The sequence below is a fragment of the Erythrolamprus reginae genome, chromosome 7, assembly GCF_031021105.1.
Source record: "Erythrolamprus reginae isolate rEryReg1 chromosome 7, rEryReg1.hap1, whole genome shotgun sequence".
In the NCBI taxonomy this organism is placed as follows: Eukaryota; Metazoa; Chordata; class Lepidosauria; order Squamata; family Dipsadidae; genus Erythrolamprus; species Erythrolamprus reginae.
Genome location: NC_091956.1, coordinates 21356166 through 21376458, shown reverse-complemented (window position 1 = coordinate 21376458; position 20293 = coordinate 21356166). Strand labels below are relative to the sequence as shown.

Below are 20293 nucleotides of genomic sequence, written 5' to 3'. Positions count from 1 at the left end.
GAGGTGGAAGGTAGAAAATAAAGAAACTCCTTAAAGCACATTAATGATATGGAAATTTGGCATATGTATCTGATTGGATATTGGTATTGTGTTTTGTTACTTACATATGTTTTATCTTAAGGTGGAGAAAAATAAAAAAAATATACCACCAAAATTTTAATTTTAATATTTTTTTTTGGTACTGTGGATGCACGCATGCGAGGTGTACCCACGCCGCATGGGATGAAGCAAGCCGGCAGTGAGGTAAGTTAGAACCCACCCCTGCTCAGAAGAATGGAAGGCTGAGTCCACCTTTAACCGGTGAGTATTGAACTCTCAGCAGTGAGCAGAGTCAGCCTGCAATATTGCATTCTAACCATCGCAACACCATAGCTCCTATTAGATGCAAAGATTTTGTGCTTCACCTGTTCATCAAAGATGTCTTGGCTTTAGAGAATCTCGATAAAATCCAAATAGAGAGTTTCCAGTAATTTTAACAAAACGCGGTAGAGAGCCTACTGCAAGGTTAAAAAGTCAAGCAAAAAAAATTAAATAACATGGAATGTTCTGTCTGGCTCACTCTGGAAGCTATAACCAACCCAAAAAGATAAGCCAGACACACCGGTTGAATCCAAACACAGTTTTATAATGGTAAAGAGAAAAGAAGCCAACAGAAAATGTCCTTACAGATCAGGAAAACACTGGAACTCCAAATGGATACATGAAGGCAATTGTTCATACAGAAACACGGGATCCTTAATGCCAGACGAGGCTGTTGAGCCAACAGACACACACCTCCCACCAATCTTCAAGGCTGCTGGGCCACGAGCCAGGAACAAAAACGCTGAGAGAAAATGCAGATAACACCAACTCCCCTTTGATAACACTCCACGCTGCCGGAATGGTTCTCATGCCTTATAAACCCTTCCCTGCTAATGAGGACCACACCCAACCTCCTGGTGTTCCTCATTCAACGCTGATAATATCTACGCAGTTGATTTCTCCTTTGAGCTATGCGTCTCTGCCGCATACTAATGATAGCTTGTGCATCATCATCCAGGGACTCCAGGGAATCACAGCTACTTGCTTGAGATAGCCCTTCCCCAGGGCTCTCAGGCCTTGCATCACCTTCACTTTTGTGACCGCTGTCTGTACTGTCTGACTGCAAAGAACTCTCCTCTCCGCTCTCAGCCTCCCCCGGGCATGGAGCCAGCAGAGACGCAGCTGGTCTTTGATCTGGCTCAGGCTGAACCACAACATGGAAGGAAGGCAATACAGTCCTAGGCTGCATTAACAGAGGGGCAGAATCAAGATCACATGAAGTTTAGTGCCACCCAAAATTGCCTTGGTAAAACTAAACCTGGAATACTGGATCCAGTTTTGGTCACCAAGATTAGAAAAAAAGATGTTGGGATTCTAGAAAGAATGCAGAGAAAAGCAACAAAGATGATTAGGGGGGTAGAGGCTAAAACATATGAAGAAGGATTTCCTTCCTCCCTTCCTCCCTCCCTTCCTTCCCTCCCTCCCTCCCCTCCCTCCCTCCCTCCCTTCCCTTCCCTTCCCTCCCTCCCTCCCTTCCCTCCCTCCTTCCCCCACTGTAGTCTGTAAGTCTTCTTTGACCTGAGGAAAAACAGAAATCCAAATTAAAAAGTTCCACGGAAGCCTTTTAATCACTCTCACTAATGAGTTCCGATACTGAAGAGACAGTAGACTGGTCTTTATTAGGTTATAGGGAATAACCTCCAGAAGCAGTACACAAATGGCAGAGGTTTAAATAGGGAGCCAATCCGGAAGGGAACCAATCAGAATGTTCCTACTTTCTTTCCCTGTTGGACTGGAGAGAAAACTTACCAACTTCTTCAGGACATAACACTGACTTTTATGCCATATTCAATTCTTCCCACATTTTCAGACAGTAAACCACCTTGGAGGGGCCTTGGTAGAACATGGATCTTAAAATAAATCTTTTAAATAAACAAAAAAGAGATGACTGAACAAATGGATCGAGAATCATTTCCAAGATATGCATTCATTGCAGGAAAATGTCACCAGGATAAATGCTTATTAGAAGATACAGCTTGGAACGGGAAGTAAAACAAGAAGTAGGATTCCAGTTTGGGAATGAAGCTTTTGAGATTCTTTGAGTAGCAAAGCTTTTAATATTTTTTTTCCTGACTAATTATAGCTCAGACATGAAGAGGACAGAATGCAAAACGTTTGCCTCATACACCTAAACAGAGCAGAATACAAAATAAAGCATTTAATTCAGAGTTCACTTTTGAAAATTTGGGACGAAATTAAGAAAAAATAATTATATAAAAATTCCTAAATGGTTATCGCCAATAGAGGCTAATCAATCCTAATTCAATTGAAGTGATCAAAAAATACAAGTATAGTGATTTATTAGAGTTATCTGGAAAATTCAAAAGTAGAGAAAAATTAGTGGAACAAAATATAATAATGGATTGATGGTCCTATTTATTATTTTATTTATTTATTTTATTTATTCGATTTTTTTGCCGCCCTTCTCCTTAGACTCAGGGTGGCTTACAACATGTTAGCAATAGCACTTTTTAACAGAGCCAGCATATTGCCCCCACAATCCGGGTTCTCATTTTACCCACCTTGGAAGGATGGAAGGCTGAGTCAACCTTGAGCCGGTGATGAGATTTGAACCGCTGACCTTCAGATCTACAGTCAGCTTCAGTGGCCTGCAGTACAGCACTCTATCTGCTGCGCCACCCCGGCTCTTTTACGATTACAATTAAAGTATAAGAGAGATATGGAGGAGACAGGTATAGAAATGGAAACAGAAAAATTAGATAAAATTTTGCTGGGCCCAGAACAAAAGATAATATTCAAATTATATAAATATTTGCTTGAATTTTAAAGGCTAGAGAATGTAGTTAAAGATCCCATGATAGAATGGGCAAGAAATATAGGTCATAATATACATCTAGCTGGCTGGGAGAGGACATGGAATACAAATTGTAAAATAACAAAATCAGTGGCATTCAAAGAAAATTATTACAACATGTTTTATAGGTGAACTTTGAACTGAGTGGGAAACTGAGATTCAGGTTTCCCAGTGTAGGTGCCAACATGGCTCCGGCAATAAATTAGAACTTTGAAAAGTACTTTGACTTGGACTCTGATGTAGTTTGGATGCTACCTGGCACCTTGACATCACAGCTGCAGCTCCTCAGCTGTCTTTCAGGCTGAATCCACAGAAGTGAAATTGCACGAGGGGACAGCTGAAACATTGTGACACGAACTGATGGCAAAGGTAACTGAAACTCAATCGTGGACTAGATATACCCAGTAGCCCAAAACTGAAGAGGACAGGTTGGTTACTTTCTTAGCTCATTTTGGGCCCCAGCCACTAAGAGTTTTAAAACAAAAATGTGCCAGGACCAAATTTTCACATCGATAGTCAAACGAAGACTATGGCCTCTCAGACCCAATCATTGCTCCATGCCTACACTGCGGAAATTGGAAAAAAAAAAGCTAAATTATGACATTATGGTGCCCCAACGCTCTGGATAGCAATCTTCCCAAAAAGGTAAATTCTCCAGCTCTGTTTAGTTCAATCTGGTGCTTCAAGTGTTTCTATTTCTGAATTTACCTTTCAGCCACTTCTAATTCCCCCTGAAATGTTAGCTTCAGAGTTAGATTTATGACAGGGGGATGTCTGGTAAATCTTTGTTGCAGGAATAAATATTTGTGATTATGGTATTTGACATTTGTGGAAGCCCAATTGTTCTTCCATAGCTACACTGGAAATCGGGGAGAAAAAACTGATTACGATATCACGGTGCCATATATCAAATGGTAACAGACACATTCTATAGGCAGAATGACAGTTTATTGATCTGTAAAGAAAGAAACATTAAAAAGAAGAGTTGAGTAATGTAAAGTCCTGCAGCTATAAAGGGCCATTAATGGCAATTAGAAATCTGAAATCGTGACTTGTCTGCTCATAAACTTGGCATCTTGCTTTTGAAAAGGGCTGAGGATTTTTAAACAAAATTCTTCATGGTTGTCCAGCATTTAATAAGCCATAGAATTATGTATGGGTCTTAGCATTTTAAAAGAAAGGAACATTCTCACACAGGTTTCACAGTGAAAATTTTGTGGTGGCCAATACCAGTACATTGGTACCTCTACCTACAAATGCCTCTACTTACGAACTTTTCTAGATGAGAATCGGGTGTTCAAGATTTTTTTTGCCTCTTCTCAAGAACCATTTTCCACTAACAAACCTGAGCCTCCGAAACTGTAACCGGAAAAGGCAGGGAGAAGCATCTGTGGGGCCACTCTGGGAATCTCCTGGGAGGAAACAGGACCGAAAAAGGCGGGGAGAAGCCTCTGTGGGGGCCTCTCTAGGAATCTCCTGGGAGGAAACGGGCAAAAAAGGTGGGGGGAAGCCTCCGTGAGGCCGCTCTAGGAATCTCCTGGGAGACACAGCCAGAAAAGGTGGAGAGAAGCCCCTATGGGGCCGCTCTAGGAATCTTCTGGGAGGAAACAGGGCCTCCACCCTCCCTGTGGTTTCCCCAAATTATTTGCTTTTACATTGATTCCTATGGGAAAAATTGCTTCTTCTTACAAACTTTTCTACTTAAGAACCCGGTCACGGAATGAATTAAGTTTGTAAGTAGAAGTACCACTGTATTGGGTTGCTACCTGGTACAGGCTACACTGTGCATCGGTAGTGAAAATGGAGCTTGCATGTCCCAGAAAGATTTTGCTTCTGTGCATGCACAGGTAGCAAAATATTGCAAGAGGATGAGCGTGCATGCAAGATTTCGGCATTTTTTTTGCTTCTGTGCTTGTGCGGAAGCAAAAAAAAATTGTCAAAATCTCATGCGTGTGTCCTCTTGTGAGATTTTGCTTCCTGTGCATGCACAGAAGCAAAATCTCACTGGGACGTGTGCTCATTCATGCCGGCGACCCAAAGCTATGCATGCATCACATCAGTAGTGCCAGTAAGTAGCAACCCCCACCTGGCCAATAACTCTACTTTCAGTTTATCATGAAGACTTTTCAATGAGCCACAGCCACTCTGTGAAAAGTGAATGTAGACAATAGTGGGGTTGGAAGGACTTGGGAGGTCTTCTAGTCCAACCTCCTATATTATCATTCAGGACAAATGGCTGTCCAGTCTCTTCTTGAAAACTTCTAGTGATGGAGTACCAGTGGTGAAATCCCTTTTTTTTTACTGCCAGTTCTATGGATGTCGCTTGGTGGGCATGGCAGGAGAAGGATACTACAAAATCCCCATTCCCTCCTGACTCCAGGGGAAGGATACCGCATGTTGCGGTTAGCTCTGGCCCAGCTCCTGCCCCAAGGACTGTGGATGTGGGGGAGACATCCACATGCTGCAGGCCTGTTTTGCCCCCGGTGGAATCTGCTGATGAAGGCTCCTCTGACCAAGAAGACATGAGTGACAGGGAGGAGGAGAGTGTGGCAGACAGCTCAGAAGGAGATCAATTATCTAGCTCCTCCTTGGATTCAGAACAAGAGTTAATGATACAGCCACGCATGCGGAGAGCAATGCATAGGCAACAACAACTGAGAGATTATTATCAAAGAAAATGAGGCCACCTGTGGTTGGGTGGGTCTGTGGTAATTAGTGAGGCTGCTATAAATAGCAGCCTGTGGGTTTGGCCATTGTGGAGGATTATCTGATCGTTGTGTTTCGTGACTGCTTTACTGACTTTGACCTTTTGTGTGCTGATTTTTCCCCGCTTTGAAACTAAACCAGAGCAAAGTGTGTTTCACTTTGTGAAAGAAGAAGAACTGTGAATTGCCTCACAGCTGCAAGCTAAGTATCACAGAACTGATAAGGGACTTGTACCAATTACCAGTTTGTTTGGAGACGAGTGCTCTTTGCTATACCAAAAAAGGGCTTAGTTTAAGTGACTTTTCATTATAAAGAACATTGTTTTGAATTTTCAAACGTGTGTGTGTCTGAAATTTGTACCTGTGAATTTTTGGGAGAAGTCTACCAGAGAGCCCGACAGAACACCGCAAAGAAGAGGATAAAAAGTACATATTAAAAGCATTATTAGCATTTTTTTTCTCTGAATGTTTTACCTATCAAAGAAATATTATTAATTATTATTTTAGGCAAAAAATCCAAAACCTTAAGGCTTAAAAGAAAAAAAAGAGGGACTCTGAGGCAGCGAGGAGGAGCACGCGCCTCCCTCCATTGGCTCTGGGCTTCCAAAGCCTCCTTAAGCGCCACGGAAATGCTCCTCTGGCAGCCCAGAAAAGCCCGAGATGGCCGGGATTAAAGGGGGACTGGCAGGAAACTGGGTGGACCTTTGTGCCGTTCTCAAATTTCCTGGGAAATTTTTCCGGGCTCGGGTTCTTAAGTAGAAAATGGTTCTTAAGAAGAGGCAAAAAAATCTTGAACACCCGGTTCTTATCTAGAAAAGTTCTTAAGTAGAGGCGTTCTTAGGTAGAGGTACCACTGTACTTTGATGTTTTTTCCCTGAATATTCCTAAATAAGAAACTGATCGGAAGGGTTTAGAAATATGACTTTACAGTCTGTTTCTAGATTCTGGTTCTTCACTGGCTTGAGGCTGTTGCATTTGTATTAATGCTTAAGAGACAGATGGGAGTGAAGTGGTTTATAATGGTCATAAACAAAACATCAACATAAAGAAGATGAATGCTCAAAACATAAATACTGTACTGGCTTCAAGTCAATGGAACCGTAAAATTATGGGACACTTTATTTGTGTAACATTGTTTAATGTCTAAACTGGAAAAATTAACAGAAGGCTTGAAGCCATCGGCGTACAGTATACTAATAAATGGGCCTTGCTTAGCAAAAACTCATCTTAACAACAGTGACAAAATTTAGGGATTTAATGTCAATTTGGTGCAATAATTTTTTTTAAAAAAAGAATATCATATATATTTTCATATATGGATCTATGCAAAAGGAATTTTGCTGTGTTACATTTGGCTATCTCAATGGGTTCCTATAGTTTCCTTTGAAAACCTCTCCAGGTTCCTAAGAGGTCAGTAAGGGGCATACATAAATGCATTAGTGTGCCTTCTGTCCCCTGTCCAATTGTCTCTCCTTTATCTCATATATCTTTTCTTCCTTTCATATATCTTTTCCCCTATTTTTATATATTTTCTTCTATCCTTTTCTTTATATATACTTGTCTATTCTCTTCAATGTGTATTGTGTATTGGACAAAATAAATAAATAAAATAAAATAAAATAAAATAAATAAAATAAAATAAAATAAAATAAAATAAACTGTTGTCCATCATCTGTATTTTGGGTTTCTTTTTATTAGTTTCGGAATTGTTATCGAGTGGTTGGATAGGTTTATTTTGTGAATAAAACCTATGAAAATAACAACAGCCCTGTCTTTGATCCATAACCAGTTGTGTAACCAGACATATATGACTGTGAGAAAAGTTAAGGAACTGCTTCCCAAGACTTTAATTCCTGCTATTCTAAACAGAATCCTTCAGTAATTTTCCTTTTGTGACATTGTGTGTGGTCTTATAGATCTCCCTTGAAATGCAAGCATTCCTTAATTAGCTTAAATTGCTAATTAAAACTATGGAATGAAAGCAAAAATAATTCAGAACATTAGGCTGGTATCACGAAGCTGATACTTTTTGAGGAAAGTGCCTGCAAAGTACATAGAATAACAGAGTTGGGATCGATTTTGGAGGTCTTCTAGTCAGTGATGGGCTCCTACGGGTACAGTCAGGTACGCAGAACCGGTAGAAAAAAATTGGTCAGGTACGTAGAACCAGTAGAAAAATTTTGAAATTTTGAATTTTGAATCTTTTTCTTTTTTCCCCTTCCGCGTTCTGGGTATGTTTTTCCAATCGCAGTACTGTAAATGAAGTTGAATGTGTATAATTTTAGAAGATCTTCTCTCTCTCTCTCTCTCTCTCTCTCTCTCTCTCTCTCTCTCTCTCTCTCTCTCTCTCTCTCTCTCTCTCTCTCTCTCTCTCTCTCCAGTTTATATAGTAGATAATGTATAGTTTAGTGTGCCTGTGTGTACGGCATACATATGCATATATACATAGAATTAAATAGTATATTTTGGATGTTCAGTAATAGTAGGGAAATTGTATCTCTTTGAGGCGAGGAGAGGACAGGCACCCTAACCATAAGGAAAGGAAGGAAAGAAAAGAAGGAAGGAAAAGAAGGAAAGGAAAGAGAAGAGAAGGAAGGAAGGAAAGAAAAGGAAAAAAGGAATAGAAGCAAAGGAAGGAAGGAAAAGAAGGAAAGGAAAGAGAAGGAAGAGAGGGAGGGAGGGAAGAAGGAAGGAAGGAAAGAAAGAAAGAAGGAAGGAAGGAAGGAAGTTTCCTAAGGAAAGTCTTTTAAGTCTGAAATGGGATTTAGATATTCAGTACTTTTTTTAGAGTGACTGTATTTCAATATCCCATTTGACTAAATGTAGAAATGACAAATGGCCTTGGAATTAAAACTCAGTTTATGAATATGTATATATATTCTGTCTCTGTTTTCTCTTTCCCTCACTTGTGCTTGTTTCAATCAAATATATCTTGAATGTGCTAGATTAGGAATAGGGATGAGTCTAGAGTTTGATCAAATTAGCAGCTACAATAGTGCAATTAAAGCTCCATTCATCTGATAATTACTATTTTAACTTTTTAGACCAAACGTTGTGTATACCTTTAATAAAGAATGGCTGTTGCAAATATGTCAGAGTATTTAAAGACAAAAGCTTGTTACAATAAAACTGTTGACTTATATAGAATAATTGAGATATCATCGTTTTATAGCAAAATACGTAAAACAATAGGCATTATTCAGGGAACTTATTGGTTTTTTTTAAAAAAAACATTCAGATACTAAGAATTCGGTGGCATATACACTTAAAAATTATAACTGTTGTTAGAAAGGACAACAGGACTAATGTTTAATTCAGAAAGATTATGGCAAGAATTGATATTTCCAAGGTTTTTTATTGCCTCTTCTTGATGCTGTGTTAGCTGAGATTTAACGTTGGATGATAATATCAACAGATGAGTCATGATGATAAACAAGGCTGAGAAATGAATTTTAAAAGTGAAGGAAAAGTCTTAAATTGATTTTATAACTTTAGTGGGCAATGTGAAATGTAATATGGCTATTCTTATGACAAAACCGCAATTCATTTCTTTAGAAAAGCAAAGAACAAAGGAAAGGACACAAGGGTAAATTATATAAATGATGTCAAGATGGAAATACTTTGATTTCATAATATTAGAACTTGAGGCAGTTTAGGACATTAAAAGGAAATGCATCTTCCAAAAATGTATAAAGTGAACACCAAGGAACAATTGTGGATGACATCACATTTTATTTCATTTTAACGGAAATTATGAAAACAATTCACGGGATTTAATGACTGTTAGTCATTTTTTAAAAATCATTTTTAAATCAGACTTGCTTTGGTGTGAGAGCTTGATATTGGACAAACAGTTGCGAGGAAAGTAGTTGGATTTCCTTTGTTGAAATTCTGTAAATAAACCACATTTGAATGCAATCATTTGAATGCATTTGGTGCAGTGGTTAGAGTGCAGTACTGCAAGCTATTTCTGCGGATCACCGGCTGCCAGCAGTTTGGCAGATCGAATCTCAGTAGGCTCAAGGTTGCTTTTACATTAATTTTTCAGTTGTCCATTCCCCCCGCCCCATCAATGGTGTCCTGCTTTACCGAAGTTACAATCTGGTTGCCTTAAGGTAGACGAAAGTGAAGAGGTATTAATGCAGACTATTTCTGAGTCGGAGGAGGAGGGAGATCTTATGGAACACAAACCTCTGTTGGATTCTATATTTAGGAGATTTCATAGCAAGCAGCAGAATTTGTATGGGAAAAGGAAATGATTCTGTATTATGTGTAGTTTACTGGGCTGTTTTGTCACTGGAGCTATAAAAGAATGGGAGTCTGGGTAAATTCTTTGTGGAGCGCAACTATTCTCGTAGCAGCTGTTTCTTCCAGGCTGCTCTGATGAATTTTCTCAGAAAGCACGGCTTCTAGCTATTTCAGAACTGTTAACCAAGAAGATTTAAGGTATCTGAATGTTTGGGAAAGCTGTCAGAGTTCGTGATGCATGAGGAATCTTATCTATCTGGGACAGTAATGATTTAGCCTTTGGGGGTGGCTCCTGGAGCCATTAAAGTAGAAGTGAAATTGGAATGCAGAGTTGCTGAGAACAAATGAACTTAACTGGAAATGAGATGATTGTTTGATAATTTGGATTAAAAAATGTTATGAATAAATGTTGTTAAAGAAGACCTTGGCGAACATTTGCAATCTGTAATTAAGGGACAGAACACCCCTCTACTTACATACTGTTATCAGCTCTGCCCCACTCCAAGACCAGCAAGATGCTGCTACTTGGGGTTTGCTGGCCACAACCTGGGTGCAGAGGGGGAGTGAAGAGCTGTTAATAAACAGTATGCAGGTAGAGAAGAGCTTTTTGCATTTCCAGCTCGTTTGCTACTGAAAGCGGGTGCTTGGAAGAGCTCGGAAGGTAGGTTCCTTTTGACTGTGCGATCAATGTTGCATAATTCAGCATGAAGGCTACACAGGGCAGTGGTTCCCAATCTTTCTCATGCCGCTACCCCTTAATGTTGTGGTGACCCCCAACTATAAGTCTAGTGCCCACAGATCTTTAAACAGATTGGCAGGGAGGTCAGAGGGACACCCCCACTGTAAACCCCTGATTGGTCGGATTGTAAAAATATGTTTCAAGGCGCCAGAATAGAAGCTTTAGTTCCTAACACCGTGGGAAATTTGCCTTTTCCCATGGTCTTAAGCGGCCCGTGAAACGATTGTTCAACCCACAAAGGGGTCCCCAACCCCCGGTTGAGAACCACTGACATAGGGATACCTATTCGGAGGGACCTGGGTTGGGCGAATCCCGCCTAACTTGACTGCATTTTTTTCCCTTTCCAGACCAGTTCCAAGCAAGTGGTAACAGGTAGCAGTGCAAGAGCCATTGACCTTTGTGCACAGCTTGCTTGGAGCTGGTCTGGAAAGGAAAAAGCCTCTGGTGGGGGTTCGGGAAATCCCAGCCTGCTCTCACACTGCCACTTTTCCCAGCAGCCATGGTAAGTGGTAAGAGGTGCACTAGCCAGGAATCCTTTTCCTTTCTTTGCAAACTTATGTAGAGAAAATTTTCCCTTCACTTCCACTGAATAAAAAATAAAAAGATAATTGTTTTAAGAAGAGATATTGGACAGTCATTTTTCCAGAATGGTAGAGGGACCCCTGCTCAAGCAGGGGGGTTGATATAGAACAAGGGTAGGCAAAGTTGGCTCTTCTATGACTTGTGGGCTTCAACTCCCAGAATTCCTGAGCCAATCATGCTAGCTCAGGAATTCTGGGAGTTGACGTCCATATGGAATAGAAGACCTTCAGGGTCCTGTCCAACTTTGGAATATATTCCAAAAAGGCTGGCACAAACCTCACCTGCCAATTTACAAGGCCCTTTATTTGGGGTTCATTTTATATGCACTTTTTTAACAGAGACTTTTTTGAGTCTGCGCGAAATGATTTTAACAGTCTCTCCCTCTATAAAGGATTTTCCAGCCTCGGTCGCTTTGCTCGCTAGGGCACTGCAAGTGGGCGGAACGTGGCTTTCCTGGATGGCATTTCCGGGGGAACGCTTCCCCAAGGCACCCGCTCCGCGCCGTTGCCCGGCAACGCCGAGGCAACTCGCTGGGGCTTTGAGCCGAGCCTGGACTGACCGGGAGCGTCGTTGAAATCGGTCCCCCGTGCCGCAGCGGCCGAAAACAAGGAGCCCCCCTTTTCATCCGCGGGCGCCATGCTAGCCGGCGCGGATGACGGCCTCTCCCTGACCATCGCCCAGATCGTGGAGAGGCTGAAAGGCTCCGGACTTCACGCCCAGATGGAGCGACAGGCTCGGGTGAGGCGGCTTGAGCCGCGCTTTGGATTCCTCCTCCCTTCCGCAGCCTTTTTCCTGCCCTGCCCTGCCCCGCCTCCCCTCCTTCTTTCCCGTCTCTGCTCTCAGGCGGCTCAGCCTCCCCTCTTAAGAATAACGGAGATTCTTGTTACTTGGTGCCGGTGCATGCACGCAATTGCAGTCTCTTTAAAAAATTCTCGTTGCCTTGCAAAAATAACGATAACGGCAATAGTGTCATTTCCTCCCAAATCATTGCAATAATAATTGGGATACTAAATATGTTTATTCGTCCTAAAGCATTCGCAATCTGTTCCATGTTAAACCACAGCAATAATAATATTTAGTTGAATTTAAGATGCTTTTATTGTGTTTTTCATATGTTGTAAGCCGTCCGAGTCCTCGGAGAGGGGTAGCATAAAAATCCAATTAAAAAACATAATAACAACAACAACAACAATAATAATAATAATAATAATAATAATATAGTCTCATACAAAAATGCATGACACAGTCCTAGACACTTGGGAAGTGTTCAACTTATGATATTGTGATATGAAATCCAGAATATAAATCTTGTTTGCTGTGTGTTATCGTTTTTTGTGATGATAATAATAATAATAATAATAATAATAATAATAATAATAATAATAATAGATATCTAGGATGCTAGCAACCTGTATCAACCATTAGCAGCAGTCAGTGGTATTTGTTACACTTTTTAAAATGTTCAGTTGACTGAGTTTCCTGTTTAATGAATAATAGAAATAATAATAATAATAATAATAATAATGATGATGATGATAATAATGATTAATAATAATAATAATAATAATAATAATAAATGGGTTGATATCTAGGACTCTGGCAGAACTCTCTATCAACCATTAGCGCCAGTCAATGATATTTGTGACGCATTTTTGAATGTTCAATTGACTAAGCTTCACGTTTGGTGAATAAAAGTTTATAATAACAACAACACTAATCTACTGACAATCCAAACTGCTGACTACACTGACAATCCAAATTGTCGGCTATGTAACGACAAAGTCAAAACTTTTACATTTAATATGTGAATGCAGCAAAATTACACAAACTGATTACGAAGCTAGACATGACCAACTTGCTAAATTAATCCATTGATTATGTAAAAAATATGACTTACCTGTATCCCAAAAGTCATGGGAGCACAAAGTGGAAAAAGTTACCGAAAATGAGAAGATGAAGATCTTGTGGGATTGTCGAATGCAGACGGATCATTATTTGGAATACAACACGCCAGACAGTTTGTTGATATCGCTGTACCAGGAGATGCCAAAGTCAAAGAAAAAGAACTTGAAAAAATCATAAAATATGAGGACCTGGCCATCAAAACTATGGGATTATGGATGAAACATATGACAGTGATACCCATTGTCATCAGGGTACTTGGTACTATGTCCAAGAATTTTTCAAAGCACATCAAGAAATTGCAGCTTCCTGCAATAACACCAGCAGAACTGCAAAAAACTGCTACTCGGAACATCCTATATTTTAAGAAGATACTTGATTGATACCTAGGATGCTGTCATCACCCTTATCAACCATTAGCATTGGTTAATGGTATTTATGACACTTCTTTAAATGTTCAGTTGACTGAGTTTCGTGTTTAATCAACAAAAGAAATTACAACAACAACAACAACCATAATCTGACTTTGCAAAACAAACATCCTAGTTGGAATTGTCCACGGAGAGGGGCGGCATACAAATCCAATAAAATAAAATAAATAAATAAATAAATAAATAAATGTACTCATAGACAATTACTACCTTACTAGTGCTTAGGTCCTTGGTTAGGGTTTGAAATTTTTACCAGTCCCAGACTGAATTGAATTGAAGATTAAATTAACAACAATAACTGGCAAGAATAGGTAAAACCATAAAATAGAGGAAGTCAAAGGAAATGAAGGAGTTAAATTGTTTTGGGACTTTAGAATTCAAAAGACAGGCACCTGCCACATAACACTCCAGTGTTAATAAAGAAAGATAAAAAATTATGGTTAGTCGATGTGGCAGTGCCTAGTGACAGCAGACTAGATGAAAAAGAATGGGAGAAGATAACAAAATACGAAGACCTACAAATAGAAATAGAATGACTGTGGCAAAAGTAAGCAAGGGCCAATAGTAATAGGTGCCTTGGGTGCAGTCCAAAAAAACCTGGAGCACCACTTCAACATTGTCAGCATTGACAAATTCACCATCAAGTCAATTTCAGAAGGAGGCTTTACTGCTTCCATCCAACGACAATATATGTAACACTACCATGTGTCCACACCTGCCTGTCCCAGGTCCTTGATAAGGACTCAGTAGGTAGACAAAAATGCCACATCTAATCTTAGCACCTGGCAGACTGTGCACTGATTCAATAATAATAATAATAACAACAACAGCAAGACAAACTTAGCAGATATCATGATCTTAAAATCGAACTACAGCGACTCTGGCATAAACCAGTACAGGTGGTCCCATTAGTAATCGGCACACTGGGTGCTGTGCCAAAAGACCTCAGTTAGCATTTGAAAACAATAAACATTGACAAAATCACGATCTGTCAGTTGCAAAAGGCCACCGTACTGTGTGCATCATATGAAAATATATCACACAGTCCTAGATGCTTGGGAAGTATTCGACTTGCGATGTTGTGATACGAAATCCAGCATATCAATCTCGTTTGCGGTGTATTACGGTTTTTTGATAATAATGATGATGATGATGATGATAATAATAATAATAATAATAATAATAATAATAATAATATCATTGATGTTGCAATACCAGTTGGTGCATGAATTGAAGTGAAACAGAACAAAAATATCAAAATATTGTGATTTGCAAATTGAAGTTGAGCGACTATGGAGGAAGAAATCAATGATTGTACCAGTAATAGTAAAAACCCTTGGAGCAATACCGAAACGGTTGCTTAGATACATGAAAATTTTGAACTTATCACATCTGAATATCCTGACTTTGCAAAAAACTAAAAACAAAACCCCCACCCTACTCAGAACTGCCTATATATTCAGATAATTCTTAGGTCCTTCATTAGGACTTACATTCTTAAATTTTTACTAGTCCCAGTCAGACTGTGAATGGAATTTAAGATTAAATCTGAAATAATAATGATAAGCATCTTTTCCCTTCCTATGCATTCATAATCTGTTCCCTCCCAATTCATTGTAATAATAAACACTACCGCTAAGTATCTCTTGCCTCCTAATGTGTTCATAATTTGTTCCCCCCCGAATTCATTACAGTAATATTTCCTCCCAATACATTCTTAATTACTTTTGTTCATCCAAATTCATTACAATAATCATCATCAGGCATTACTTGGAACAACTGAGATCCTGCAGCGATTGACATTAAAAATTAACTATCTAGGCTGCAAGGAAGGAAGGATATGATTCACTATTTTTGCTGTCTTCCTGACCAGAGGTTTTGGTCAGGGCTTTCATCGAAATTATAAGATCAGTGATAACAATAACATCATTCCCTCCCAATTTATCCATGGATGTACAAGTAGTCCTCGACTTACAATAGTTTATTTAGTTCAAAGTTACGATGTCATTGAAAAAATGTGACTTATGACCATTTTTCACATTTAAACCATTGCAACATCCCCTTGGTCATGTGATCAAAACTCAGATGTTTGATAACTGATATATTGTGAGGAATATATATATATATATATATATATATATATATATATATATATATATATGTTTGTTTGTTTTCGTAGATTTTCACGAGTACAGGTATGACGGTCTTGGCATATTCGGGTTTCTTCCTGTGTAGGATTCAGAGATTTCTGTTGAAACTTCCTGGTGAGTCAGTGGGGTAACACCTGGGGTCGTAGATGTAACTGAGGTATGCTGTTTGTGGATTGGAGGTGATATCCTGAGTAGTTGGAACTTGCAGGCTACTTAGTTGTTTTGCAATATGTGTTTTGAGTCTGGTTTCAGTTTGTATGGCTGGGATACGTTTGTTAATGAGGGCTGGTTTCCAGATGTCTGGTAGGTGGGAGGTATCATCACTCTTGTTCAAATTTTGGGGATGCTTTTCTATCTCTACCAGACATCAGTTACATCAGTTACATCAACGACCCCAGGTGTTACCCCACTGACTCACCAGGAAGTTTCAACACAGCCTGCAGCTGCTGAGCCATCAAACCACACCCACCTACCAGTATTTATAGAGGGAAGGCAGCTCAGGTCTCGCTGTGTTCGCCCTAGAACAAGGGCAGAAGCACCAGCCTGAAGATGATGAGTGGGACCTCATCGAAACGTCACCAGAAATCTCTGAATCCTACACCGGAAGAAACCCATGAAATATTATTTACCACCTTGCATTGTGCCTGAGTATTAAGAATTGTTCAGAATTGTAACTATTTTATAGACTATGTAAATATTAATGTTCTATACAATATTTAGAAATGACTATTGTAATATTTCTAATGTACAATAATACTGAGCATTCATGTGTTTCCAGATTTAGAAAGTCTAATATTGCCGAAACCTACTGTTACTTACTGTCTGAATTAAGACTTGTTGCAAGGCAGTATTGTGAGGAAATTAACTTGAATCACTGAAATTTCAAAACCATTTTTTTTGGCAATGTCTGTATTGTTTTATGAGGTTTCCATTGCTGTTTTTCTTTTACAAATCTCCTCTGATAAAAGTCAGAATATTCTTTTTGGCTTCCTAACACTGATATGCATGCACAGTTAAAAACAGGTAATCATTTACTTGCAATTCATTCATTTAATGACTCCTAGAAGTTACAGTGGGCCCTGAAAAAAGTGACTTATGATCATTTTCACACTTATTACCGTTGCAACATCCCCGTGGTCATGTGATCAAAATTCAGATGCTTGGCAACCAACTCATATTTATGATAGTTGCAATGTCCCAGGGTCATATGATCCCCTTTCGTGACCTTCTGAAAAGAAACATAGAAATATAGAAGATTGACGGCAGAAAAAGACCTCATGGTCCATCTAGTCTGCCCTTACATATGTTTATCCCAGGCATGTTTAAATTCCATTACTATGGATTTACCAACCACATCTGCTGGAAGTTTGTTCCAAGCATCTACTACTCTTTCAGTAAAATAATATTTTCTCACGTTGCTTCTGATCTTTCCCCCAACTAACCTCAGATTGTGCCCCCTTGTTCTTGTGTTCACTTTCCTATTAAAAGCACTTCTCTCCTGAACCTTATTTAACCCTTTCACATATTTAAATGTTTCGATCATTTCCCCCCTTTCCCTTCTGTCCTCCAGACTATACAGATTGAGTTCATTAAGTCTTTCCTGATAAGTTTTATGCTTAAGACCTTCCACCATTTTTGTAGAATTTGGCATTTGTCCAACCAAGCTAACTTTCAAAAGTGAGTGGTAACAGTGATCCACAAAACATAGTTTGTTAGTTTGTGCACTTGATATATATCCCAAGAAAATGTAAATGTTGGTTTTAAATTTAATTTTCATGCTTTTTTAAATTAAATTGACACTCGTGATTTTTTCAAGAAGGTCGACAATCCTGTCATGTTTATCTTTCTCATTAGCTCAGTTTACACAATCCAGAGATTAAGCTACAATCCCTAAAGGAAGATATTAAGGAATTTCTGAAGACATCAGGTTTGTCTTTTTTGTTCATTACCATTTTAAGATTTTTTTGCTTTGAATAAGGGCTGAATATTAGATATTGTCCATCTACCATTCAGTTTGGAGTATAACACACACTACGGGCCCGGTTTATTTTGCAAAAGTGGGATGCGCGGAAGGGCCACATCATGGTGATGTTTGACCTTGAGGGAGCCAGAATGTGTGAGGCCAGGGTGGGCATAGCCAGTTTGACATCACTCGTGTCAGGGGAGCCTATGGTGGCTCAAGCGCTCTGTCAGCAAAAACAGGCTCCGTAGCTCCATTTTTGGCCACAAAGGCCTCTAGCAATCGTCTGGCAGCGAAAACACATGTGGCCCTCCCGAGCTCTGTTTTCTTCTAGCAAAGGCACTGCGGGCTGGTCCTTCACTGTTTCAAGGATAGCCCCGTGGGCTGGATCTAAGCACCCCATGGGCCAGATCCATTCCATGGGCCTTGACTTTAACCACCTCTGTTTTAAACAAAATTAGGAATGGATGAATTAACGTCCTGTGCTTCCATTACTTTTAATACTAAAAATTCTCCTTCTTACCCCATCCCGTTATTCTTAAATTTTTAAATATCTGAATCAATAATGGGCCCCACCCAGTACGAATGGGATCGGCAATCCAGTAGGACTTTTTAGTGGGTTCCGAAGGCCGGTGCGGGGGCCTGCGCCCCTGACGCATGTGCCCCCGCATGAGATTTCACTTCTGCGCCTGAAATCTCATGCAAGGACGCTTGCGCGGGTGAGATTTCAGCAAATTTCTGCATGCCCAGAAGCAAAAAAAGGGCAAAAATTGCTGAAATCTCACCCACGTGAGTTGTGCGAGATTTTGCTTTGGGTACTTGTACACAAGTAAAATCTCACGCAAGGGCGCGCGCACATGTGTCGAGGTTGCCCGCACCGGCCTCGGGATCCTGGTACTGGCAGAAAAAGGTAAGTGGAGCCCTTCACTGATCTGAATTATGAGTTTTTCTAATCTTCAGGGTTTATTTTTTAACTCTTTATTTTTTTCCAGGTTGGGAAAAGAAGCTGCACAATGCTGTTTATAGAGAAATCAGTATGTGAGTTTTGTTTTTGTCTCGGTGTTGGTATAACTTGTGCTTCATGTTTGCATGCAGTGTTGCTAAACTCTTAGGTCCCAGAAATATTTTATCCTGCCTTATTGCCCACCAGGATAAACTGTGCCTCAAGCAATCTTTCACAAGGCCATAGATTGATCATAACGCTATGTATTGAGAGGCTGGGTGGTGCAGTGATTAGAATGCAGTATTGCAGGCTAATTCTGCCAACTGACATCTGCTCGATTCTTAGTGGCTCAGAGTTGACTCGGCCTTTCATCCTTCTGAGGTCGGTAAGATGACCGTGCTAGTGCTGTATATTGTGCCTGAAAACGTACGTATCTGTAAGAAAATTATGATTTATGAAGATTTGTTTAGAAATGTAGGTCTAAATAGAACAGGCACTAAAATAATCCCTATTCTTTTTCCTTTTAGGTTTCCTTTACCTTCTTTCCCATCAGTGCCTCCTGAACACATCAAGGAACCTTTGGCTTACATGAGAAAAGCTCAGGTTTGATGTGATTAAATTTTATTGCACATGTTCAAATATGGATTCATTCATTTATTTTTTTCATTCGTTCATTCGTTCATTCATTTATTTATTCATTCATTCATTCATTCATTGGATTTATTTGCTGCTCCTCTCTGAGGAATTGGGGCGGCTTTTAACATATAAAAGAAACAAGGATATACAATAGTTAAACCCAATTAATTAAACTAAATAAGCTAATCTAAAAACCCCAATTTAAATTAAAATCAATCATACCCATTTCAGCAACAATTATACATGACATTCGTTGGCCAGGGGGCCTAAGATCTAATCTCCCCAAGCCTGACGGCACAAATGAATCTTAAGACTCTTACAGAAGGTGAAGAGGGTGGGGGCAGTGTGAATTTCTGGGGGGAGCTGATTCCAGAGGGCTGGGCCCCCCACAGAGAAGGCTCTTCCCCTAGGCTCCGCTAACCGACATTGTCTAGTAGTTAATGGGACCTGGAGAAGGCCAACTCTGTGAGACCTAAATGGTCCCTGGGACTCATACGGCAGAAGGCAGTCCCGCAAATAATCTGGTCCAATTCCATGTTGGGCTTTATAGGTCATTACCAACACTTTGAATTGTGTCCGGAAACCAATCGGCAGCCAGTGCAGACCGCGGAGAGTTAGAGAGACATAGACATATCTAGGAAGGCCCATGACTGCTCACGTTGCTGCATTTTGCATGATTTGTAATTTACCAACACTCTTCAAAGGTAGCCCCATGTAGAGAGCATATATACTAAGTATTTGATCCAGGGATGGTTTCTAACTTACCTTGCTTACTGTTTTGCTTCCTCCTGCGCCACCTGGCCATGCAGCATGGCCAGGCAAAAAATAATAATTAGAAAATAATTTTAAAAGCCAAAACCAAGATGGTGACTGCATGCACAGTGCCGGAAACTCAGCTTCTGTGCATGTGCAGAAGAAAAAAAAACCTGGAAAAATTTCCCTGGAAAAAAATTCTGTATGTGTGTGAATTTTTTTTTTGAAAAATAGATGGTGGTGCCCACAGACTAGCACTGACCAAACTGGTTCTGTGAAATCCTTGTGATGTCACCAGCAGGTTGCTACCAGTTTGGCCGAACCGGTCCAAACTTGGAGGACACCACG

At 39.9% G+C, this 20293-nt stretch overlaps 1 protein-coding gene across 3 annotated transcripts in view; it reads left to right on the top strand.

Moving 5' to 3' along the window:
- Nucleotides 1-11676: 11676 nt before the first annotated feature.
- TBC1D19 (TBC1 domain family member 19) overlaps nt 11677-20293 on the top strand; it is a 92461-nt gene continuing 83844 nt past the window's right edge. For 2 of the 3 annotated variants that reach the window (XM_070757127.1, XM_070757128.1), the window contains exons 1-4: nt 11677-11908; nt 17508-17580; nt 18606-18651; nt 19084-19159. In XM_070757127.1, coding sequence (XP_070613228.1) covers nt 11807-11908; nt 17508-17580; nt 18606-18651; nt 19084-19159 — 297 coding nt within the window. In that variant the 5' untranslated portion in view covers nt 11677-11806. Of the gene's footprint in view, nt 11909-17507; nt 17581-18605; nt 18652-19083; nt 19160-20293 lie in introns of those variants that run through there. The other variant, XM_070757129.1, reaches the window with a different exon arrangement.